This window comes from Bos taurus, chromosome 13 (genome assembly GCF_002263795.3).
Source record: "Bos taurus isolate L1 Dominette 01449 registration number 42190680 breed Hereford chromosome 13, ARS-UCD2.0, whole genome shotgun sequence".
NCBI lineage: Eukaryota > Metazoa > Chordata > Mammalia > Artiodactyla > Bovidae > Bos > Bos taurus.
In genome coordinates, this window is record NC_037340.1 from 28,661,566 (window position 1) to 28,687,234 (window position 25,669).

The 25,669-nt window shown below is 42.9% G+C and overlaps 1 protein-coding gene and 1 non-coding gene across 9 annotated transcripts in view; one reads left to right on the forward strand and one right to left on the reverse strand.

The window, feature by feature from the left end:
* FRMD4A (FERM domain containing 4A) overlaps nucleotides 1–25,669 on the reverse strand; it is an 849,800-nt gene that overhangs the window by 312,259 nt on the left and 511,872 nt on the right. Inside the window, exon 1 of one of the 8 annotated variants that reach the window (NM_001192267.1) lies at nucleotides 17,892–18,050. The exons of 6 other annotated variants lie outside the window; for them this stretch is intronic. In NM_001192267.1, the coding sequence (NP_001179196.1) occupies nucleotides 17,892–18,050 (159 nt within the window). Of the gene's footprint in view, nucleotides 1–17,891; nucleotides 18,343–25,669 lie in introns of those variants that run through there. One more of the 8 variants, XM_059892524.1, reaches the window with a different exon arrangement.
* TRNAE-CUC (transfer RNA glutamic acid (anticodon CUC)) lies at nucleotides 6,728–6,800 on the forward strand. The gene has a single exon. It is a non-coding gene; the product is annotated as a tRNA-Glu (tRNA).

Here is a 25,669-nt window from a genome sequence, read left to right on the forward strand (position 1 = left end):
TACAGACATAGAGAACAAATGTACGGACGCCAAGGGGGAAAGGGTGGTGGTGGGATGAATTGTGAGATTGGGATTGACACCGACACACTACGGATACTGTGTAGAAAATAGATAACCAATGAGAACCTACTGTATAGCACAGGGAAGTCTACTGAATGCTTTCGTGACCTACATGGGAAGGAAATCCAGAAAAGGGGGGATATATATATATTCTACTGCGCTGCACAGTAGAAACTAATACACCACTGGAAAGCAACTAAACTCCAATGAATTTTTTTTTTAAAGCAGTTTGAATTTTCTCCTAATAAAGGACCTTGACTTTGATTCTTTAAGCCTTAGCCATGATTTTCTTTCTTGGACTGGCTTCATTTTCCATACGTCATGGATCTTAACAAAGCATACATCACGTCCAAATGTGTAAGGTAGTCATTCTATCCGACTGGAATAATTCTGCTCCTAAATGCTACTTAACCATCTACCGTCCTTTAACCCAAGTTCCTGAAATGTAAACAAGTGAAGAAGAATCTGGTGGCTGGTGAGGCTGAAACAGTGCAGGAGTGGAGAAGGCGCTCTCTGGCTCAAGGACCTCTGGTCCCAGAAGAGTAGTACTATTAGCCCGAGGGCTTTCACATGGGGCTGGGCAGTTCACCTTGAAGTCCGGGGCTGCAATTCCTTCTTTAATTAAAAACACACTGCAATAGTGGAGGTGTCACCTGATGCAGGCTTACTTGCCAACATGGACCCAGTGCCCTGCTGGGGTATATTTTGTTTTAGAATTTCTCATGTATTAAAGACCCTACCGAGAAACTGCTTCATAGTGGAGAGACCCAGCCTGCTGAAAAGGCACCCTTGGAGAGAAGAGAGGTACTGATTCGTAGCCAATGCTAGGAGGGGAAGGACATTGTTCTTAAATATAAAGTAGTACATCTGAAAAATATTTCTATATTTTCCAGGCTCTCCTGCTCTTGGTTTGAAATTGGTAATGCATGTGAAAAACAGCAAGGTGGTTTTCATGTTGTTGAGCCCTTTCACATTTATCTCTAAAGCTACTGCAGAGGGCCTTCCTAGCAAAGCTGGATTTCCAAGAATGCTCAAGTGATGAATGAATATCCAGGCAAGAGTACTGGAGTGGGTTGCCATTTCCTTCTCCAGAGGATCTTCCCAGCCCAGGGATTGAACCTGGGTCTCCCACATTGTAGGCAGGTGCTTTACCATCTGAGCCACCAGGGAAGTTCAGTAATGAAACAGCTACCCTTTACTGAGCATCTCCTATAGGAACACAATATGCTGAGTGCTTTAGGGAGGATGTCTTTTCCTCAAAACAAGCTTACAAGAAATTGACTGTTACCCCCATTTTACAGAAGAGGAAACCAAGTCTCAGGACAACTATGGAGCCTGCCAGGTTCATGCAACAGGTAGATGATGGACCTATGTTTGGTGGAGACAGGTAATTTGGACCTGAATCAGTCTGACACCAAGTCTCTGCTCATCTCAGGTACACCATGATGCTAATCTAAAATTACAAGTGGCTCCCATGTTCACTCCCATTATTTACAATGGCCAAGACATGGAAATAAGCTTAAGAGTCCATAGTGATGGATATATACATAAAGAAGTCGTTGTATACATACACAATGAAATATTATTCATCCATAAGAAAAGAGGGAAATCCTGCCTTTTGTAACAACATGGATGGACCTTGAGGGCATTGTGCTAAGTGAAAAGAGTCAGATGGAGAAAGACACGCAATGTATGATTGCTCCTATCTGTGGAATCTAAAAAACACAGCAACAAAAACCCCACCAACTCATAGAAAAAGAGATCATGTTTGTGACTACCAGAGGCAGGGGTGGGAGGCGGGAGGAATTGGATGAAAACTGTCTATGGGGTCGCACAGAGTCGGACACGACTGAAGTGACTTAGTAGTAGTAGTAGTCAAAAGGTATAAATTTTCAGTTATAAGATAAATAATACTGGGGATGTAGTTTAACATATGTCATGATGATTGTAGTTAACACTACTGTATGAGAAGGAAATGGCAACCCACTCCAGTGTTCTTGCCTGGAGGATCCCAGGGATGGGGGAGCCTGGTGGGCTGCCGTCTATGGGGTCGCACAGAGTCGGACATGACTGAAGTGACTTAACAGCAGCAGCAGCAGATGCTATGTGAAAGCTGTTAAAAGAGCAAACCCCAAGACTTCTTATCACAAGGAAAAACAGTTTTTTCCTTTCTCTCTCTCTTTTTGTTTTTGGTATCTTTGCAAGATGATGGGCTTCCCCTGTGGCTCAGTGGTAAAGAATCCTCCTGTAATACAGGAGCCACAGGAAGCACAGGTTCAACCCCTGGGTGGGGAAGATCCCCTGGAGGAGGGCATGGCAACTCACTCTAGTATTCTTTCCTGGAGAATCCCATGGACAGAGGAGCCTGGTGGGCTACGGTTCATAGGGTTGCAAAGAGTCAGATATTACTGAAGCGACTTAGCAAGCATGCAAGATGAACTATGTTCATAAAACTTACTGCAGTAATCAATCACTCAACAGTATATGTAAGCAAGTCATTATGCTGTACATCTTAAACTGATACAGTGCTATATGGCAGTTACACCTCAAGAAACTGAAAAAAATAACTAACTGGAAAAAAGGGAAATAATTGTGGATGTATGGCTGTTTATTTTTTCCGGTGGCACAGAAAATGCATTTAGCAGTGTACAAATAAACTGACATGCATTTCTGAGCATTATAAATGATTTGGAGGACTGTATAAGGTCGGAGGAGAAAAATAAAACAAATGGACTCTCTCTGAGTCTTGGCCTCATCAAGTGTTTGGGAGGGACAGAAAGCAGGAGACTTTGAGCATTTTTGAAAACTGAGATTCACAATGAGTTCCATGTTCTCCAGCCCCTACACTGGGTACTTCCTCAGTTCCTGAGAACTGTCTGCTTTATCCAGAACATTCTTGCTAAACAACTGGCTTAGAAAGTCCTGGAAAGAGTCAGCATGCCCTGAACCAGAGAGTGAGCCAAACAGTTGGTTAATAACAAGATCAGCGCTCTCTCCTGGGGTGGCCCTGACTGTATGGCTGGGTGTGGGAAGGCAACTGTGTCTTGAAGCTGAAAGATTCAACAAACAGGCAGGCTCCTTTGAAAGGCTCTTCTGCCCGACTGTTAATGTTTATAAATCTTCCTGCTTCTCTTTGGCTTGTACTTCATCATAAGCAGAGTCTAAAGAAAAAGGAGGGGATGTAAGCCTTCCTTTGCTGGGGGAAAGTGTCTCATATTGAGAATCTAGCTGGGAACTGGGAATCCTTGGTGTTATTTCTGGCTGCAATATTAATTCATGGGGTTGAGTAAATCACTAGTTTTTTTGCTCCTTTCACTTCCCCATTCCATTCAGTCCTATTTTGGTCCTTGTATCTCTCTGGCCCCAAACTCTCCCTCCCTTCCTCTGTATTGCTAGCCACTTAGAAAGTTGATCATATATGGCAACTGTGAATACATCGGATGTTGTTTCTCCTACATCTTTTCCAGTATTTGTAATAATTTTTCTATTTGGGAAACTTTCCTTCTCCTATAGCTAAATCCTGTCTGGTCTTTGTCTTCCTCCCTGATTCAGCTCTGAGGTCTTGTCCCTTCTTTCTCTGAAATCCCACAGGATTTGTTGTCTGAACTTCTTACTTGGTCTCTATCTGCTACTGCCACACATCCCTAGTTATCTTTTTTCTACTCACCTGACCGATTTACGCAGCTGGTTTGAAACTTGTAGCAAATACCTTACCGAGGCTTTTGTTTTTCTCTCAGTATTAGTATACTGACTGTTGGAACTTAGTCAATGTTTGCTGATTCAAATGTAAAAGAGCAACGTTAACAATGGCAATGGGTGCATGCTAAGTCACTTCAGTTGTGTTCAACTTTTTGTGACCCTATGAACTATGTAGCCTTCCAGGCTCCTCTGTCCATGGGATTCTCCAGGCAAGAATACTGGAGTGAGTAGCTTTTCCCTTCTCCAGGGGATCTTCCCAATCCAGGGATCAAACTTAGGTCTCCTGCATTGCAGGTAGGTTCTTTACCAGCTGAGCCACAAGGGAAGCCCAAAAAGGCACATATATGGATCCTTAAGTAATTGTCAGCTATTATTATCAAGAACCTCTTAGACCAAGGTAATAGAATCTAGCCCAGGAGGCAGAAATGGCTGTGTATTTCACTAGATTTCAGGCAATGAAAAAGAGCCCTGTTTTTATCCTTCAGTCCCAAACACAACAAAGAAACTGCAGATAGGGAATTCTAGGAGACAAAGGCCACCCAATGACTGTATTGCAAGGATTATCAAATATGCCAAGACATGGTGACCCAATACTCATCACTCAAATGGCTGTGGGAGCCAAGGGTGGCAACATAAGGGACCTCCTTGCGGTAGATGGCTAGTAATGCAGAATGTGAACAGGTGATTTCTACAATCACTAGATACTGGCCTCTGATTGTTTCTTAGGAGTTGCAAGACCTTGGGTTGGGTGACCTAACCTCCCTTTTCTTACCTGTAAAAGGGGATAATAATAGTAGCTACGTTAAAGGATCATGGAGAAAATTAATGTATATGTAAAGCACTTAGAGGACTTTCCTGGTGACTCAGGAATAAAGAATCCACGTGCCAATGTAGGAGATGAAGGTACGATTCTTACATAGGGAAGATACCCTGGGGAAGGAAATGGCAATCCACTCTAGTATTCTTGCCTGGATAATTCTATGGACAGAGGAACCTGCCAGGCTACAGACAATGGGGTTGCAAAAGAGCTGGAAATAACTTAGTGACTGAACAACAGCCACAGCAAAGTGCTTGGAGCATAACTCAATAAACAATTACTTTAGTTTTATAGTCACCACCAGTCTCAACAAGTAGTTTCCTTGGTTGCTTGCAATATAGCCTTGGCAGAAGAGAAGGAATTACTCTTGACTAAGTTAACGAAATTCCCCAGCACTCCAAGTATTTTATTCTACAAAGTGGCTTAAATAAGTGAAATTTATTAGAAAACAAGGGCTGGAATTTTCACTATCTTTTCTCAGCAACCTCTTCTCTCAATGATAATCAGATAATGTCTATCCACCTTCTTCAAAAGCTGGTTTGTTTTTTTTTTGTTTGTTTGTTTTTTAAGATTTGATCTCAATACCCTGCGGTGACATTTAAGAGCAAGGCCAGGTTGTGACACAACAGCTGAGCCAATTTTTTTTTTTTTCCATGGGTTTAGCTAAGGTTTCGTGGGCACAGGAGGAAACTAAATGTAACCTCAGGGGTTCAAGGAGGTCATATCTACCTCATCAGGATCCTCTAGACCTGCCTCTGAGCACACCATGAGAGCTGGCACTTGCTGCCCCTCTGCTGCTATGCCTGGATCAGAGCCCTCACATGAAGTGTCAGGTGTAATTTTCACCCCAGGCCTGGAGAGCAACAAGGACAGCCTCTTGCTTGGAAAATGCTGGGGGTGGGAGGTACCCTGCCCTCTGGACTTGGCCAAGAGAGAAAGCAAACTGCAGGTAATTTGGCCCAAACCAGCAGATGCTGCTCCAAAAAGCCACAGTGCTTGCCCTGAAACAGGGAAATCGCAAAGCAAATGCTCGCCTAGAAAGCACAAACAAAGCTGCCTGGTATTGGAGAGGCAGCCCCCATGCTTGGATCCAGGCTTGGCGGGGAGGATAGATCAGAGGGCCCTTCAGATTTCTAGGAAACACCAACCTTGGGACTCTCATTCAGCGCTGGGTCCCCAGAGGCCACCACTACCTAAGTTACCAAGATTGCCTACTTTGAATCTTGGGTCACAGCTTACTTCCTGACATAATTGTCTGTCAAAAGACTTCCTTAAATTATCCCTGGAAACTGAAAGGAGACTCACGAAGAACAATCTTGCACAAATTTTGGAAATTGAGTATTTTTTTCCTTCATTTAGAATTTAAACAATATTGTTTTATATCCCCATTCATTTCTCAGTGTAGATGATACAAAAGGCTCAGGCACCTTTAAATTTGCCCTTATTTTATAGCAAATGAATACATTAATAATAATAGCTTAACATCTATTGAGCTGGTATTATTTATCATACTCGCTCTAAGTATTTTATATGTAATGCCTCATTCAATCCTAAAGATAACCCAGGTCTCCTGCATTGTAGGCAACTCTTTACCATCTGAGTCACAAAGGAAGTCCCCTAAAGATAACAGTAGGTGGTAAATAGAGTTATTTGTTTCCTGGATGAGAAGATGTGCTCTGGGGATTGGGATTTCATACCTAGTTCACTGACTTAGGGTACATGCCCTAAGCCCACTGCAATAGGTGGGCCAGGTACCCACCTACCTGTTCTTCCCAGCTTTCCTAGCAGGTGGGGGTGGTCATGTGACCACCTTCTGGCCAATGTTATGTGAGTATAAGGGAAGAGTTCTACTTCGAGGTCTGGACCATGAAAAACTCTAAGGGTGCTTCCCTGCCCTGTTCTTCTTTATTAAATAAATAGGCCACTGAGACCCTAGAGGAGGGACAAGTCATGAGATGACCCTGAATGATTCTGGGGAGGGCTGTATGCAAACCAGAACAAGTTAGACTTACTATGAGTGAAAACTACATTTCTGTTGGGATAAGTCACTGAGATTTTCAAGGTATCTACTGCAGAAGCCCCAGTTACTTTAATTCATGTACCTGGTGAGGAAAATGAATTGATTGTCTACAGTTAAATTGCTATTGGGACTTCCTGGTGGTCCAGTAGTTAAGACTCTGCACTCTCAATGCAGGAGGCCCAGGTTCGATCCCTGGTCAGGGAACTAGATCTCACACGCCGCAACTAAAAGATCCTGTGTGCCAAAACTGAGACCTGGTGCAGCCGAATAAATAAATCTAAAAACCCATTACTGTTAGTGGACCCTTAGGGCAGAACTGCCTAGTTCTACCCTGTATCTTTTCTCTCAAAATGCAGGGTGTGCAAACATAATGAGGAAATTCCCTTCCAACTTAGAAAGATGATAAAGAGATCCCATGCCCTGCTTCCATCTCCCATCTTCCAAAGAGAGCTAGCATGACGAAAATAATCAGATTGCACAATCATCATTTATTAGGAACCCATCTGGTGTGGGGATGAGCTCATAGCCTTGAGAATAAAGAAAATTTCCAGCTAAGACTGGATGGTGAGGCTTCTAACGCAGGCCAGCTGGTTTTCAGAAGGTCTAGTGCCAGGTTAGAACAAGGCTCTGTGATGAGCGGCCAGCGGTTAAGCAGTGTGGACATCATTACTGCAAATGATATAAATCGCATTACACTTATTACATAAAGACGCATGACTGTTAGCCTAACAAATTCAGTCTAGTTGTGCCCCTTTTTTTGCTGCAGCAACTTTAAGCTGGCACATTGTGTTGCTTCTGCTCATTCCCTTTACCTAGTTCATACCCACTCGTCTTTATTAATAAGACCTCTGCTCATCTACTGTCTTCTCAGGAAGCCCTCCTTGATGTCACAGAACAAGTAGGTTTCCCAGTGAAACTCTCTCAGGCCCTCAGGTAACTTGTCCTCAAAGCACTGACATTCAATTTTAATTTCCTGTGAGTTTGCATAGTTATTAGTTCTGTTGAGTGAGTGATTGTCAGAATTCCACCACTGTAATATAATCTGTAAACAAATATGGTACCGTGTTCAGTTTTGTTCACGATCCCATCTCTAGCACTCAGCATAATATCTGCACACGGCAGGTGTTCTTTCATTATTTGTTAGATGAATGAGCAAACACCTGAATAAATAAATGAATGAATCCTCATTTAGTGAAGAAACTGAGGTAGAAATATGTCATACCCAGATTTATTGGTAAAGATAGGAATATACTTTAGAATATCGGATTTCTGCAGCTACTACTGCCCATCATCTTTCAAACAACTCTGTAGAAAGAGATGCCTTCAAATCAGGTGACACTTGCATAGGTGACCATCACTCCAGAACAAATGTGATAACACAGATGCTGAGATCCTCTCCCACAGGAGGCTAGTCACTAACTTCTCTGAGCCTCAGTGCAGTGTCCTCATTTATAACACACCCCTCTCCCACCCCCACACTGGCATTGAGAATCAAAAATAAGAGAATTCATTTGACAATACCCTATTGACTCTGTGCATGTATGTTTTGCTTAAAGTTAGGAAGTTTGAAAATTGTCTCTCGATGGGATTTTTGAAAAGACACTGCTTTGTGAAGAAGATGGCATTTTGAGGATGTTAGACAAAGACTCACCATTTAGTTAAATAATCATTATTTCCGGGCAATGGCAGAGAAATTAGATCTCCCACAGTTTCCATCAGCCTCAGCCCTAAGACCTTTAAACAATCATACAATTTAACTAAAAAATTGGCTACTCTCCTTCTGTTGGGATGACTATTTCCAAAGCCCAACCTGAGTAGAAATTTAGAAGCCTTCATTATTCAAAGGTAGTGTGATATTTGTCAAAAGAGAAACTTCTGAGTTGATTTCCACAATGCTTTCAAAGCAGATTAGCATCTGTTGGGAGGGACTGGCGCAAAGTGAGCATTGCTTGATGCAGTAACTGACAGCTAATTTTAAACCATGAAGTATTATTTTCTCACTGGAACCAAGGAAAGTGCTTTCAAGAAGGATGAAAATCTACCGCATGTCAGACTCAAAAATATTTTCTGAACAAAGTAAAAACTGAGATCCTACTTTGCAAATACATTTCTAGAAAATTCAAGAATGAGCTTTGCAGATTCATGAGGTTCTATTGCAAAGACGTGACTCCTATCAATGTAAGAAAATGCAGTTGCAAAGATGTGTGTGTAACATTCAAGCACATCAGCAGAAATGCATTCATATAACCCTTTACCAACGGGCACAAATAGCTGTAATGAGTGGCAGAAAAGGTTGACGTAAACAAATGCACAGACTTGACAAAAGGTAGAAAGAAATAGAATAAGTTTGGTAATTGTTTTGCTTGGTGCAAACCTATTTTTTCCCCTTTAACTATAACATATGTTGTAGATCATCGGAGGAAAGGCTCAGCCCCACAGCATATGTAGGCACTAAATAATACAAAAAGCACAACCCCTGGAAAACATACATTGCTGGAACGAAATGATGAAAGAGGAACAGCAAAAATAGCAAATTGAGCATCAAAGCCTAGCTTTGCACATGTGGGAACGTTTCCTGGAATCATGGCATCATCCACTGGTCCCAGACTGGTTGTATTAGTGGCTTTAGAAGATACAAATAAATCATTGCAAACCCAATCCCCTTTTAGAGGAATTATTCATCATTAGAAGAATTTACCACTGACATCATTATAACTCATCATACAGACAGTTGATAAAAATGCAGTTTCAAAATCATTCCTATTTGTAGAACCTCTCAGTTTCAGAAGCACAATTCCCATTAAAAGAAAAACACACAAGCCATTCTCTGTGATCCCAGGGTCACATCCCAGGGTGATAAAGCAGTCTTCTCTGTCATTGACTTCTTTGTTTTTGTTTGTTTTTCTGGCAGTGTTTGTGGGAAATTCAGTACATACAGGTCAATGCAGGGCTGATTCTGTCAGCCATAGAGAGGCAGTGCCAGAGCACTGGGTTAGAACCTCTCAGTATAAATAAAAAGGACTCTCCCCAAATTCCCAACACCTGGGTGTCACTTTGGCTCCTGGTCCATATTCTCTTCTAGAAGAAAGTGATGGATGATTTTAAATACACATAAGAAACCATACTCCTTAGAGGAAGGTGGGAACATACACTGGAACATTTTTCCACTCCTAGTTTCTCCCCCACAGCTTATATCCTAAAGTCAGGAAGAGCAGGTAAATTTCCTCTTTGGACTTCATTCAGCAGCCTCAAAAAATAAAAAACAGAAACAAAGCTAACAACTCTCATGAAGGGTGCCGTTTCTGCAAATAGACCAAAAATGAAGAAATTGAAAAAATGAATGACATCCAACTAAAAAAATAAACTAAAACAGACTCACATATGCCATGCATATGTGCTCTTCATCTTTGGAGCCAGAAACAATTTATGGCACAGCAATAATTTAAGTTACTGGTCTTATTTATCTTATTTCTCCTGTAGTTCATACTCATGATAAGCGGTTGGGCAGGAGGAAAAAAAGGTGGCTTCATCATGATGTTAATGAACTTAAACTTCAGGGCCTGTCACTTCTTGGGATCTCTTCTAGGGCTCTAGGATGATTGCTGGTAATATGTGTACACAGTCACAGTTGCATAATGGAGCTATTATAATTGCAATCAGTTATGTCTACTGTCTATTTCTGCACTGACCTTCCTTCTGCTAAACTTCCCTTCTTGATGACGTAGCATTGGAATGGCCATGGACACTTTCTGGAGCTCAGCTCAGGGGCACTTGAGTTGCGATACACGTAGTTTGGGTTAAAAGAATACATGTTTGAAGTTCACGGTCATTTCCATTTATCTATGAAAAGATGGGACTACCTGGTGGCTAAGATGGTAAGGAATCCACCTGGGTTCCATCCCTTGGGTGGGAAGATCCTCTGGAGGTGAGCATGGCAACCCACTCCGGTATTCTTACCTGGAAGAATACCCATGGACAGAGGAGCCTGGCAGGCTACAATCCATGAGGTCGCAAAAAATCGGACATGACTGAGCGACTAAGCACACAGGAAAAGATGGAAATGGATGATGCCATTGAAGGATTGGCTTTCAGTCATACTCCTCACCCCCAAGTGTTGACTTAACCTGTATTGTCCATAAAGGTACAGGGCCTGGGGTCTTATCCAGATATTACTACATCTTACAGCACCTGGTTATGGAACTATGTGGCCTCCACATAGGAGAAATCAGGCTTAAAATGCAGGGAGCCAAATTTCAGCAACATGATTATCATGATCAAGATTATCATACTAAGTGAAGGAAGCCAGACAGGGAAAGACAAACGTCATATGATATTGCTTACATGTGGAATCTCAAAAAAATGATACAAATGCACTTATTTACAAATCAGAAATAGACACACAGGCACAGAAAATAAACATCTGCTTACTATCTGACAGTGGAATGAGCTTCCTTCAGCTCAGAGGCTCTTCAGCTGGATGCACAATAAATACCTAGAAACCTTAAAAAACATACATACATAGGCTCCAGATCAATTAAATGAGAATTGCTGGGAGTCAGACCTGAGCATGGGTGGCTTTAAAAGCTCCCCGACAGAATCAAAAGCCCAACCAGGGAATGATAGCCATCACTTCAGGCAATGGAGAAACCATCAACCATGAAAGCATTGCTATGAAATAATAGGAAAAAAGTTATATATATATATATATAGGTCTCTGTCTTCCATTTCCGGCACAGAGCTCCTTAAACTCCTGTAATTTTTCCTTAAAGAGCACTGGGAGCATTTTTTGTTCTTATATTTGGACTTCAACCCTGGTTCCTGACACAGAGCTCTTAAACCCCTTAGAATTCCTGAGTGATAGGAATGTCTTTTGTTTTAATGAGGTGACTCTGTTGGGCTCTTGGATGGCTTCAGAATGGGGACTTGTCACCAGAAAGATCAAGCCATGATTGGAAGCTTAAAACTTTCATCTCCATCCTCATCCTCTGGGAATGAGAGAGGGGCTGAAGACTGAGTTAATGATTGAGCATGCCTACATGATGAAGCATCCATAAAATTTCAAACATATGGGGTTCAAAAAGCTTCTGGGCTAGTAAACATATCCATATGCTGGGATAATGTGCATCTCAGTTCCACAGGGCTAGGAGCTCCTGCACTTGGGACCTTCCCAGACCTTGCCCTATGAATCTCTCCATCTGACTATCCATCTATGTCCTTTCTCATTTCCTGTATCATGTAATAAACTGGTAAATGTGTTTTCCTGAGTTCTGTAAGCTCTTCTAGCAAATGACCAAATCCAAGGAGGGGATCATGGGAACCTCCAATTTGTAGACAAGTCAGCCAGAAGTTGTGGGGTAAACTGGGGATGTGTGATTGGTGTCTGAAGAGTAGGGCAGTCCTCAACCTGAGCCCTTAACCTGAACTTGTGCTGCCTCTAGGCAGTTAGTGTCAGAATTGCTTGGTGTGGAAAATCTAACCACACCACAAGCATTGTGAGTGTGATAGCAGCATGAGAGTAAAGAAAAAGAGAGAGTTTTCCCTAGACAAACAAAATACATAAAAATGGCCATTCATCACCTTACCACTAGTAAGTAAAGGCATTCTTGATGAATTTTTCCAAAGATAAAAAACAATAATAATACAGTATATTAAAAAATAATCATTTTTCATTGTTGTGCATTGTTGTTCAGTCGCTAAGTCATGTTCAACTCTTTGTGACCGCATGGAGTGCAGTATTCCAGGCTTCCCTGTCCTTTACTATTACTAAAGGCACTCCACTCTTAATGAATTTTTCCCCAAGATAAAAAACAGTAAGGATACAGCATATTAAAAAAATGATAATGAAAAACTAAAAAGAGAAGTGCCATATAATCCAGCAATTCTACTCCTGGGTGTATATTTGAGGAAAATGAAAACACTAATGTGAAAAGATACATGCACCCTAACGTTCACAGCAGCACTGTTTACAATAGTCAAGACATGCAAGCAACCTATCATCAAAAAAGAACACAAGTAACAAACGGTGAGGACGTGGAGCAAAAGGAACCCTGGTAGATTGTTTGTGAGAGTGTGAATTAGTGCAGCCACTGAGGAAAACAGTATGGAGGCTTCTCAGAAAACTAAAAATAGAACCACCATGTGACCCAGCAATCCTACTCCTGGGTATATATCTGAAAAAAAAAAAAAAACCAACCCACAATAATTTGAAAAGATACACGCACCCTAATATTCATAGCAACATTATTTACAATTGCCAAGATATGGAAGCAATATAAGTGTCCATCAACAGATGAGTGGATAAAGATGTGGTATGTATGTGTACACACACACACACACACACACAATGGAATACTACTCAGTCATACAAAAGAATGAAATTCTGCTATTTGCAACAATGTGAATGGATCTAGAGGATAGTATGTTTAGTAAAGTAAGTCATACAGAGAAAGACAAGTACTGTACTTTATATGCAGTGACACAGATATCACTTTATATGTGGAATCTAAAAAATAACACAAATACGACAAAACAGAAACAGATTCACTGATACAGAGAAGAGACTAGTGGTTATCAGTGGGGAGAGGTAAGGGAGCAGGAGCAAGAAAGGAGTAGAGGATTAAGAGGTACAAATTACTATGTATAAAATAGGTCAATAACAGGGATATACTGTACAGAACAGGGAAATACTGCTATTATTTTGTAATAATTTAAAATGGACTATAATCAATAATCCATAATAATATTGTCATTGTGTTGTACACTTGAAACTAGTATAATACTGTAAATCAATTATACTTCAATAAAAATAACAATACTTTCCATTTGTATATACTTCAGCAGTTGCAGCACACTTTCACAAATACGTCCTATTTTACCCTTACACTTAAAAAAAATTAACTTATTTTAACTGGAGGCTAATTACTTTACAATATTTTAGTGGTTTCTGCTATACTTTGACATGAATCAGCCATGGGTGTACACGTGTTTCCCATCCTGAACCCCCCTCCCACCTCCCTCCCTACCCTTACACTTTAGCTAAGCTATATTCTATAATGGAGAAGGCACAGGCTAGGGGAGAAAAAAGACTGTTCGAAAAGTCTTCCCTGAGCAAAATTAGTTACTCTGAACTCTTCCTTTGAAAACTCTATTTGTTTTCTGACTCTTCCCCAGGAGGCTGTGAGCTTCTGAAGACAGGCAGGTATTTTGCTTTGAGTGTCCATTTAAACCAAACCTGCTTGCCAGTGTGAATGGGCCTGGGAATAGGTGACAGTGCCCTGGAGATGGTATGTCTCGATTGGGATTCCTTCAGTCCACCCCCATTCCTTCAGTTCTAATCCCTAAAAAAGGCAATGCCAAAGAATGTTCAAACTACTGCACAATTGCATTTGTCTCACATGCCAGCAAAGTAATGCTCAAAATTCTCCAAGCCAGGCTTCAACAGTAAGTGAACTGTGAACTTCCAGATGTTCAAGCTGGATTTAGAAATGGCAGAGGAGCCAGAGATCAAATTGTCAACATCCATTGGATCATCGAAAAAGCAAGAGAGTTCAAGAAAAACATCTACTTCTGCTTTATTGACTACACCAAAGCCTTTGACTGTGTGGATCACAACAAACTGGAAAATTCTGAAAGAGATGGGAATACCAGACCACCTGACCTGCCTCTTGAGAAACCTGTAAGCAGGTCAAGAAGCAACAGTAAGAACTGGACATGGAACAACAGACTGGTTCCAAACAAGGAAAGGAGTGCATCAAGGCTGTATATTGTACTCTGCTTATTTAACTTATATGCAGAGTACATCATGGGAAATGCTGGGCTGGATGAAGCACAAGCTGGAATTTAGACTGTGGGGAGAAATATCAATAACCTCAGATATGCAGATGACACCACCCTTATGGCAGAAAGTAAAGAGGAACTCAAAAGCCTCTTGATGAAAGTGAAAGTGGAGAGTGAAAAAGTTGGCTTAAAGCTCAACATTCAGAAAACGAAGATCATGGCATCTGGTCCCATCACTTCATGGGAAATTTGTATGCAGGTCAGGAAGCAACAGTTAGAACTGGACATGGAACAACAGACTGGTTCCAAATAGGAAAAGGAGTAAGTCAAGGCTGTATACTGTCACCCTGTTTATTTAACTTATATGCAGAGTACATCATGAGAAACGCTGGACTGGAAGAAACACAAACTGGAATCAAGATTGCCGGGAGAAATCTCAATAACCTCAGATATGCAGATGACACCACCCTTATGGCAGAAAGTGAAGAGGAACTCAAAAGCCTCTTGATGAAAGTGAAAGTGGAGAGTGAAAAAGTTGGCTTAAAGCTCAACATTCAGAAAACGAAGATCATGGCATCCGGTCCCACCACTTCATGGGAAATAGATGGGGAAACAGTGGAAACAGTGTCAGACTTTATTTTTCTGGGCTCCAAAATCACTGCAGATGGTGACTGCAGCCATGAAATTAAAAGACGCTTACTCCTTGGAAGGAAAGTTATGACCACCCTAGATAGCATATTGAAAAGCAGAGATATTACTTTGCCAACAAAGGTCCGTCTAGTCAAGGCTATGGTTTTTCCTGTGGTCATGTATGGATGTGAGAGTTGGACTGTCAAGAAGGCTGAGCGCCGAAGAATTGATGCTTTTGAACTGTGGTGTTGGAGAAGACTCTTGAGAGTCCCTTGGACTGCAATGAGATCCAATCAGTCCATTCTGAAGGAGATCAGCCCTGGGATTTCTTTGGAAGGAATGATGCTAAAGCTGAAACTCCAGTACTTTGGCCGCCTCATTCGAAGAATTGACTCATTGGAAAAGACTCTGATGCTGAGAGGGATTGGGGGCAGGAGGAGAAGGGGACGACAGAGGATGAGATGGTTGGATGGCATTGCTGACTCGATGGACGTGTGTCTGAGTGAACTCCGCGAGTTGGTGATGGACAGGGAGGCCTGGCGTGCTGCGATTCATGGGGTCCCAAAGAGTCGGACACGACTGAGCGACCGATCTAATCTGATCTGATGCTTTCTTTTCCAAGATCCCTAGCCTGGCTCTGCAGACAGCTAACTGGTCAACGTGGCCTCTTAGGTCAGTGAACTCGTTTAGACCTGCTGCCCTTGCTTTCCCCTCCACAAATGCCTTTCAAACCCACCTGTGGGAATTACCTGTTGGCTGAAGACAGGCTGTGTGGGTCATAGGCAGCTGACCTCTAGGCTGACCATTTTGGCTTGGCTGGCCAGTCTGGCATGGCCAGAGACAAATCATGGACAAGCATGAGGTGTGATTAGCTTTTGAGTCCCAACTGCCTCCCAAGGGCCAGGTGTAAAACTGCTCTTCAGTAAGTGTCTGATGAATTGAGTTGAAGTTGAAGCAGGAGGAAGGTTCTTCCAGGTCTGCTGGCCAATAATTCCATGTTCTCTCCAGTACACTTATAGCATGAAGGAAAGTCTTTAAAAAGCCCACTGACATTGGGCTAGTGCATTAGAATCCTGATTTTTATATAACTTAATGAAACATAAAGCGAGGAAAACAGGAGAGAAAAGAATGTGGGAGAGGGACTTTCCTGGAGATCCAGTGGTTGGCATGCTTCCACTGCAGTGGGCATGGTTTTGACTGGTTGGGGAACAAAGATCCCACCTGCCCCACAGTGCAGCCAAGAAATAATAAAAATTATAATAAAAAAGAAAGTGGGAAACAGAAGAAGCCAGGACTCCCAAATTCATTTGTAATTAGCAACAAATAGGACAGACTCATCTGGTTTAAGGAATTAGCCTCAACACCAAGCTGTTGAGATTTGACTCCAAAACCAAGGTTTTAAAAAAATCCTCAAATGGACAAACCAGCCATGTTAGTTTCTGTTTGTATCTCCCATCTGGGTGATTTTTTTCCCCCCAGATGTCTTTCAAAATCACAATTTGTCATGGGAAACACTGTAAAGACTTTTCAGATTCTTGTCAAATTTGGGAAGACTTCTTTCAAGTTTCTTTTATATATGATCTATTACAGACATAACCTTATTTGCTGTTTATAGCAAAACTATAGGCATATGCTTTTCAAACACAAGAATTCTGGGGGAAAAAATCCTCATTTTTAGAAACGACTTGAATGGTCTTCATCCTGTCTGCCAACAGGCAGATGAAGAAGTAGAAGGAAGGGGTTCTGGGAGGGCTGTGTCCCTCTGTGAAACCAACCCAGGGCACCTGGGCTCATCTTCCAAGGAGCTGTCTATTCAGTGCAAGTATGGACAGTCCACCGGGAGGGCTGGGGGGAAGGGTGGCTACAGGGTCCTGTGTTTAGTCACTATGGTTCATTAAGAGATTATATGCAGCCAAATTATGCTTAAGAATACAAAGGCCAGCTGGGCCTGCTTGCTTCCAAGCAGTGTGGGAAGCAGAGAGGGGGCCAACACCTCTCAAGCTAACTTAGTGAAAGAAATAGTATTGCAAGAAAACATTAACTGAGGCCAAGCTAGTGACACCTGCCTCCAAGAAGCAGGCAGGGGCAGAGCTGGCCCTTTGCTCATTTGCCTTCATCTCCCCCACCTGGGCAGTCAGTCTGGATCCTTCTTCTCAGGCTGGGCTGGGCTATCAGGACTGAAACCCCCATGGTCGGCAGGGACTTGGCTTCATGCCACCAGTCTGGAGGGATGGGTGGGAAAGCAGACCCTCTCCCTTTTTAAGAGCTCTGTGTCCCCAGCCAGTGGGCTTAGAAGGGCCACCCAGCTGCAGAAAACTTTCCCCATTTCTCACATTTGTGTGGGAATGTCTGAGAAGGGAAGCTACCAAATGGGAGGGAGTGGAAGATGGGGACTTGATACTGCTGCTCAGTGCTCGTCCCTCCTCACCTCCTGGCCTGCCAGCCAATACCCCGTATCAGGTTTTTGCCACCCCTATACACACACACACACTCTTTGAGAAAATAGCATCTCTTGTGAGAGGAGCATGAACTTGTGGGGAGGGCATCCTCATCTTTGTAGCCAGAAAAACTTGGGTGCAAATACCAGAGCTCTGTCATTTATCAGCTGGGTAACACTGAACATCTTATATCCCTCCCTGAGTTTTAATAACCTTATCTCCAAAAGGTGCCACAAACACCCATTTTTATCAGGTTGTCAGGAAAACTGAATTAGATCCTGCTTACAGTGCACCTCTCCCATTGCCTGGCACCTAGAAGACGATGCCAGATGAAGGTGGATTCCTCCCCTTACACATGGTACAGAAATGACAAGAGCTGACGTCCCTTTCCCACCATTCCCCACGAATTTCTCATGCTACAAAGAAACAGAAGAGGAGCTTCTGGTCCCACCTGGTAGACAGCCCTGGAGATGCACCATGGTTTCAGCATCAGTTGCAGGACCCGCACGTTTCTGCCTTGGCATGTCCTCAGAGCCCGGCAAGTCAGGCCCCACACCGGCCGGTCCCAGGCATTCAGCAGGTTCTCAGAGCCCAGCAGCCCCGCAGCCATGCCAGCCAAGGCCCCGCCTCTGCCCTTCTGGTCCCAGGCCCCATATGCAGGGCTGTGTTCTTTTCCTGACGCCAAGTTCAAATGTCACTGAGATGTCATCAGACCAGGAAAAATGCAGTCCAAATAACTCTGCCTCCACTGGGGCCTCTGTCCTAGCCCCCACCCTGCCTCCCCAGCACCCTCACTAGTCTTCAGAGACTGTTTCTGCACAAGGACGAGCTAACAGCTCCTAAATGAGAATGTTTTCTCCCTGCCTCCAGAAAGTCTCCCAGGACAAGGTAAAAATAAGCCTCCCCTGCAGATAATAGCACTCGCTGGACCTCAGAGGACACCCGGCTGACTTTCCAGGCAGATCAGAACAGAATTTTAGAAAGAACGTGGACCCGGATCGTCACTGTGTGCTCATGGTTCCGGAATTCCATCGAGGGTGAGAAGCAAAGGGGATGGATTTTCAGCCTCCCGCCAACATTCCCAAGGCATTCCGTTCAGACTCTTAACTCTTTAAAACTTCCAGAACCAGAGTTTCTGCATGACAAAGCCAAAAGGACAGTTTTGTTTTTTTTTTTTTCCCCAAATCAACACTGGAAAAACTGCTATATCTGTTGACAAGTTGTAAAAATCCAGGCATTTACTTTGGAAATGTCCCAAGTTTAGGTTAGGAAGAGAAGGGCAGGAAGAAAGCTTATCTGCTAGATGTAATATCCACATCTGAGATTTTAGAGGAGAGGGGATAAAGGGGGATAAAGGTGGCCTATCTGCTTTTCCCCATGATGGGTCATTTTCTATAAATGCTCTTGTGACTTTATCATGTATTAAATAAATCCTGTGGCAACCTTAACTCAAGGAAGGGCATCCAGTTAAACAAGATAAAGCTCTTTGAGATGTCAATCAAGTTATTTTGAGTTTTGATTTTTGTGATTATTATTATTGGTTATTACTTTGATTATTTTAAACCATGTTTCAGAAGGGCATCTGCATCTAGTTCAATAGTGTACTGACCAAAAGACAAGATTTCAAAGTGAGAAGGGGACGGAGGATTAGCTCATAACACAACCTGTACGTTTAAGGGAACAGCATGTTTAGTCTTAACATCAGTTTGAGTGTTTGGTAGTCACTGAGGCATATTTGCCTTCTGCACATCCTTTATACTGATTGATTATCTTGTCTCTTCAACTGGAACCTTTACTATCATCAGAAAAGTAGTAGAACATAACCCGCGGAACTCATAACTCACTACCTCCTGGAGTGTCCTGATGCGAGACATAACTGAGTTTGAATTCGGCCCTACCACTTACTGTGTGACCTCAGACACATTGACTTCTCTCGTTTATTGTGTTGGCCAAAAAATTCACTCAGGTTTTCTCATAACATGTTATGGAAAATATCTAAACGAGCTTTTTGGCCAACCCCAGTAGTTCTTTATCTCTCAGATGGAAAGCATACCAACCTCACAGGGCTGTTGTGAGGATTAAGTCAGGGGATATACTTAAAGTAGATAATGCAGGGTGTGGCATGTACCTGATTTTCATTTTTTGGGAGTGTTTCCCATGATCAAGTAATTCTAGGATACTATCCACCACTGATAGTATAAAACTCTTGAGATCATTTCCAGATCTGTGTTTCTCTGAATCACCTTTTTGGAATCCCTTTTGCTATGGATCCATGCACTTATTCATTTAATGAATATGTGAAGATCACTTTCACCAACAATCTTCTTGGATGATTTTTATCATTTTCCTGTGGGTCATGGCTCCAGGGAAAAACTGCAGGATTTTATTCCTGTATATTATTCCTTTATTTTCACACACTCCAAAATAAAAGGTGGTGGTGGGTTTATGAAGGAATCCTGTCTTTCTACAAAGACATCAGCAGAGATAATTTCACTTTCAAGTAAAAGAAAGAAAGAAAGAAGGAACAAAGGAAGGAAGAAAGAAAAAAAGAGAAAGAAAGAAGCTAAATTAATTTTTAAAAAGTAGTATATGGAAAGTGACTGCTCCATTACCATTAGCTAACTGCTTTGGTATTTTTAAGAAGAAACAAAGGCAAGCGATATCATAGTTAGCTGTTGTCTATGTCCCCAAGCTCATACATCTCCATGGGGATTTTGGCCGTGAACCAGGCTCTTATCCAGAGCATGTAATTATGGAAAGGACAGGGACCAGTTTAAAGGTTCTGTTTTACACTATTGTTAAGTAATGTGATTAAAACATTTCTTTATAGTTAAATATATATTTAGCTTATAGTCTGGGAATCTTTGAAGTCTAAAGGTGCCCTAATAAGCTTTTTAAAAACATGCCTGAATATAAACATATTAATTCTTGAGAACAGCAGGACTTAATCACACTGCCCTGAAGTCTTTGGTGCACACAGGGACAGGGCCGTCCTCTGCAGGGACTGGCTCAAGGGCCTGCAGCTTGAGCCTAGTCATGCCAGCGGATGACTTTGAGCCTGGGGAGGCACAGTGGCAGAGACAGGTCATGCCCTAGTGCTGGTGGAGGATGCTACCTGGTTTCACTGGCCCCGTCTTTTCAATCATATCTGATTCTGTCCTAGACTTTCAGTCATTAATTCAGACTTTCACAGGGCAGGTTCCCTGATGGCATCTGAGGATGTGCATGCAAACGCCACTAGCATCAACCATGATGCCCTGTGTCTTTAAAGGGATTTATGATGCTCAAGCCTTTGACTGTGTGGATCACAATAAACTGTGGAAAATTCTGAAAGAGATGGGAATACCAGACCACCTGACCTGCCTCTTGAGAAACCTATATGCAGGTCAGGAAGCAACAGTTAGAACTGGACATGAAACAACAGACTGGTTCCAAATAGGAAAAGGAGTACATCAAGGCTGTATATTGTCACCCTGCTTATTTAACTTCTGTGCAGAGTACATCACGAGAAACGCTGGGCTGGAAGAAACACAAACTGGAATCAAGATTTCCGGGAGAAATATCAATAACCTCAGATATGCAGATGACACCACCCTTATGGCAGAAAGTGAAGAGGAACTAAAAAGCCTCTTGATGAAAGTGAAAGTGGAGAGTGAAAAGTTGGCTTAAAGCTCAACATTCAGAAAACGAAGATCATGGCATCTGGTCCCATCACTTCATGGGAAATAGATGGGGAAACAGTGGAAACAGTGTCAGACTTTATTTTTTGGGGCTCCAAAATGACTGCAGATGGTGACTGCAGCCATGAAATTAAAAGACGCTTACTCCTTGGAAGAAAAGGAGTTATGACCAACCTAGATAGCATGTTGAAAAGCAGAGACATTACTTTGCCAACAAAGGTTCGTCTAGTCAAGGCTATGGTTTTTCCAGTGGTCATGTATGGATGTGAGAGTTGGACTGTGAAGAAAGCTGAGTACCGAAGAATTGATGCTTTTGAACTGTGGTGTTGGAGAAGACTCTTGAGAGTCCCTTGGACTGCAAGGAGATCCAACCAGTCCATTCTGAAGGAGATCAGCCCTGGGATTTCTTTGGAAGGAATGATGCTAAAGCTGAAACTCCAGTACTTTGGCCACCTCATGCGAAGAATTGACTCATTGGAAAAGACTCTGATGCTGGGAGGGATTGGGGGCAGGAGGAGAAGGGGATGACAGAGGATAAGATGGCTGGATGGCATCACTGACTCAATGGATGTGAGTGAACTCCAGTGGTTGGTGACGGACAGGGAGGCCTGGTGTGCTGCGATTCATGGGGTCGCAAAGAGTTGGACACGACTGATCGACTGAAGGGAACTGATAATGCTCAGAGCAGTTAGATATAAATGTGTGTGTCTTTGTGTGTGTGTGTGTCTGTGTGTTTGTGTGTCTTTGTACCCTCATATTACAAAGGAGGAAATCAGAATGACCTGTCCAGGCCACATGGATATTGTGCAGATGTTGGGACATGACCCCAGGGTTCACCAAGCCAGCAAATGACCTGGATTTGTCTTACTACTCCGAACTCCATTTAATCACTTTCTTTATACTTTCTTTGAAAATGATAGAAAACTAGTTTGCTAGGTGGTTTATCCCTTAGACATTTGATCACCAAGCCTCAGGAATAGTGAAGTGGTGAACTGCTGGGTGTTGAAATGGAGAGTGGCATCATGAGATGCTGGGAAGACATAGTTAAGATCCATCCTGCATCACCCCTCCTTTCATGAACTTCTTTGCTAGCGTTTGGGGGTAAAGAGTCCAAGTCTTGAGTTAGTTGGCAGAATTGGATCAGTTGCTGTGTGTTTGCCTGCTGTCTGCCCTGGGGGAACATCACTGATAAAACTGGTGTCTTAGTCCTATGGTTCCACCTTTAGGAAGGGAACAGATTCCAGGGGGAGGCAAGCCTGGTGAAGCCAGGAGTTTCTGCATAGAGCAAAGGCAGAAAGAGGTGGGCAGGACCTCCCAGGGAGTGTGGGGCCCAGAGCAGGGCTCTGCCTGGATCCCCTCCCCCATCTGCTCCACCCTTGCTCCAGTTCTTTCCCTCTCCATGCCTTTGGGTATTCCATCTCTGCTCCTAGAGTCTCCTCACTATTTTTGTAAAGACAGAGGGATTTTTTTTTAAAGCAATAATTGCCTTTGCCTGACTCAAGGGATGTTTTCAGACATAATTACTACTTTGAAAAAGAATTTGGAAAAACTCAAGTTGGAAGTAATGCCTAGTGTCATTATGACCAAAATTTGCAAGTAGACAGAGACACAGGAAATGGCACACAGGGAGGGAGTCTATTTATAGCAACCAAAGAAATGTGTTCGGAAATGCAATCTAATTAACCCATCTTAATTATTCACTGATTATTTAGTGACATCTATTTTAGGAAATGTCAGCCAGAAGATTGACTGGCTATACTCTATGTTAGGTTAAATTCAGCTCCCGGGAGGCATAAATAGCCGTGTTTAGAAGATTCTCTTAGATGAGTTATGTTATGCTTTGCTGGTAGAACCAGAGGGGAAAGGTCAGTTTCTCCAGCATCAAGGCCCAGTCTGGTTGAGATCCAATGCCATGACATTTCAGCCAGAATTAACACCTTATTAAAGCCACATCTGCTTTCTTGGAGGAACTAAAGAGGATCAATGGGCAACTTATTCCAAAGTGAGCCTGAGAAGATGGGAGCAAACAAAGGCATCCACAAGAGTGAGGCAAAAAGCAGGGATGTGTTCAGAAACCCCATGAACCATATCTTCAGGTTTTGTAGAGAGCAGATTTCTATGGGGTTTTGTGTACAGTTAATGTTTCTGTGTCACAGACTTTATCAGCCCTTAGCACTAATTCTTATTTTTATTCTATATTCCCCACACTCCCTCCCACCCCGGTTTCCAACATAGGATCAAACAGGCTGAAATCTATTGCACATTTAGTTCTTTCCACCAATTGAATGCTTTTGTTTTTAAATCTTTATGTGTAACCAAAATGCAAGTCTGGGCAGAACTGGAAGCTTCATTCTTTACATGAAATTGGCCCATCATTCTCTGTCTTTTGGACTCTGTGGGAGAGGGCGAGGGTGGGATGATTTGGGAGAATGGCATTGAAACTTGTAAATTACATGTGGAACGAATCGCCAGTCCAGGTTCGATGCATGATACAGTATGCTCGGGGCTGGTGCACTGGGATGACCTAGAGGGATGGTATGGGGAGGGAGGTCAGAGCAGGGTTCAGGATGGGGAACACGTGTACACCCTTAGTGGATTCATGTTGATGTATGGCAAAACCCATACAATATTGTAAAGTAATTAGCCTCCGATTAAAATAAATAAATTTATATTAAAAAATAAATAAATTACAAGTTAAAAAAATAAATATCAGAGAAATTGTGGATTCAGTGCAGACCACCACAATAAAGTGAATATCACAATAGAGAGAATCACACAAAATTTTTGGTTTTCCAGTGCATATAAGAGCTATGTTTACACTATCAGAGATCAGATCAGTCGCTCAGTTGTGTCCGACTCTTTTCGACCCCATTAACTGCAGCACGCCAGGCCTCCTTGTCCATCACCAGCTCCCAGAGTTCACTGAGACTCACATCCATCGAGTCAGTGATGCCATCCAGCCATCTCATCCTCTGTTGTCCCCTTCTCCTCTTGTCCCCAATCCCTCCCAGCATCAGAGTCTTTTCCAATGAGTCAACTCTTCGCATGAGGTGGCCAAAGTACTGGAGTTTCAGCTTTAGCATCAGTCCTTCCAAAGAAATCCCAGGGCTGATCTCCTTCAGAATGGACTGGTTGGATCTCCTTGCAGTCCAAGGGACTCTCAAGAGTCTTTTCCAACACCACAGTTCAAAAGCATCAATTCTTCGGCGCTCAGCCTTCTTCACAGTCCACCTCTCACATCCATACATGACCACAGGAAAAACCATAGCCTTGACTAGACGGACCTTTGTTGGCAAAGTAATGTCTCTGCTTTTGAATATGCTATCTAGGTTGGTCATAAGTGTGTAATAGCATTATGTTTAGAAAACAATATATATATTTTAATAGAAAGAATATTTTATTGTTAAAAATGCTGCTGCTGCTGCTAAGTCGCTTCAGTAGTATCTGACTCTGTGTGACCCCATAGATGGCAACCCACCAGGCTCCCCCATCCCTGGGATTCTCCAGGCAAGAACACTGGAGTGGGTTGCCATTTCCCTCTCCCATGCATGAAAGTGAAAAGTGAAAGTGAAGTCGCTCAGTAGTGTCCAACTCTTAGCGACCCCATGAACTGCAGCCTACCAGGCTCCTCCATCCATGGGATTTTCAAGGCAAGAGTACTGGAGTGGGTTGCCATTGCCTTCTCCGCTAAAAATGCTAACCATCATTTGAGCTCCAGCAAGAGTTGTAATCTTTCTGCAAGAGTGACATCTAATATCACTGATCACAGATCACCATAACAAATATAGCAAAAACGAAAACGTTTGAATTATTCCAAGAATTACTGAAATGTGACCAGAGACACAAAATAAGTAAATGTCTGAAAAGTGGTGGTGATAGACTTGCCTGACACTGGGTTGCCACAGAACTCCAATTTGTAATAACCAAAATATCCGCAAAGCACAATACGTGCAACACAATGTGAAGTGCAACAAAATGTGTTATGACCACAGCTTTTTCTTGGGCGGGAGCAGGGTGATCAGCGGCAGGGTTCTGACGCGAACTGAAGTCGGACAGCCTGGGGGGTGAGCCCGCCCGGAGCCTGGAGGTGTGTCTGGCTCGCCTCCAGGGTCACAGGGTGGGGTACTGGCCACCGACTGGACTGGATGACCGCTGGCTTGTGTTCGGTGCCAGCTGCGTGGGCTCCAGCTTTGTGCGTTTTCCTTGGAATGCTCGGAAACTCGGCAAAGACTAAGGAGATCCCCTCGGAATTTGCCGGGCGTGCTGGCACCGGGTAAAGTACTCGCGCGCTGGCCTCGACTCCAACCCCCTTCAGCCAGAAGATGGCAACCTGCAGTGTTCCGCTAAAGATACCCCTCGTGCAAGGTAAGGAGCAGTGGCTGCGCTTTGCTGGAGCAGCCGTGAAGAGATACCCCACGTCCAAGGTAAGAGAAACCCAAGTAAGACGGTAGGTGTTGCAAGAGGGCATCAGAGGGCAGACACGCTGAAACCATACTCACAGCTTTTTCTTAACTAGCAGTTTTAAAAAGAAATTAAAAAATTTTAAGAG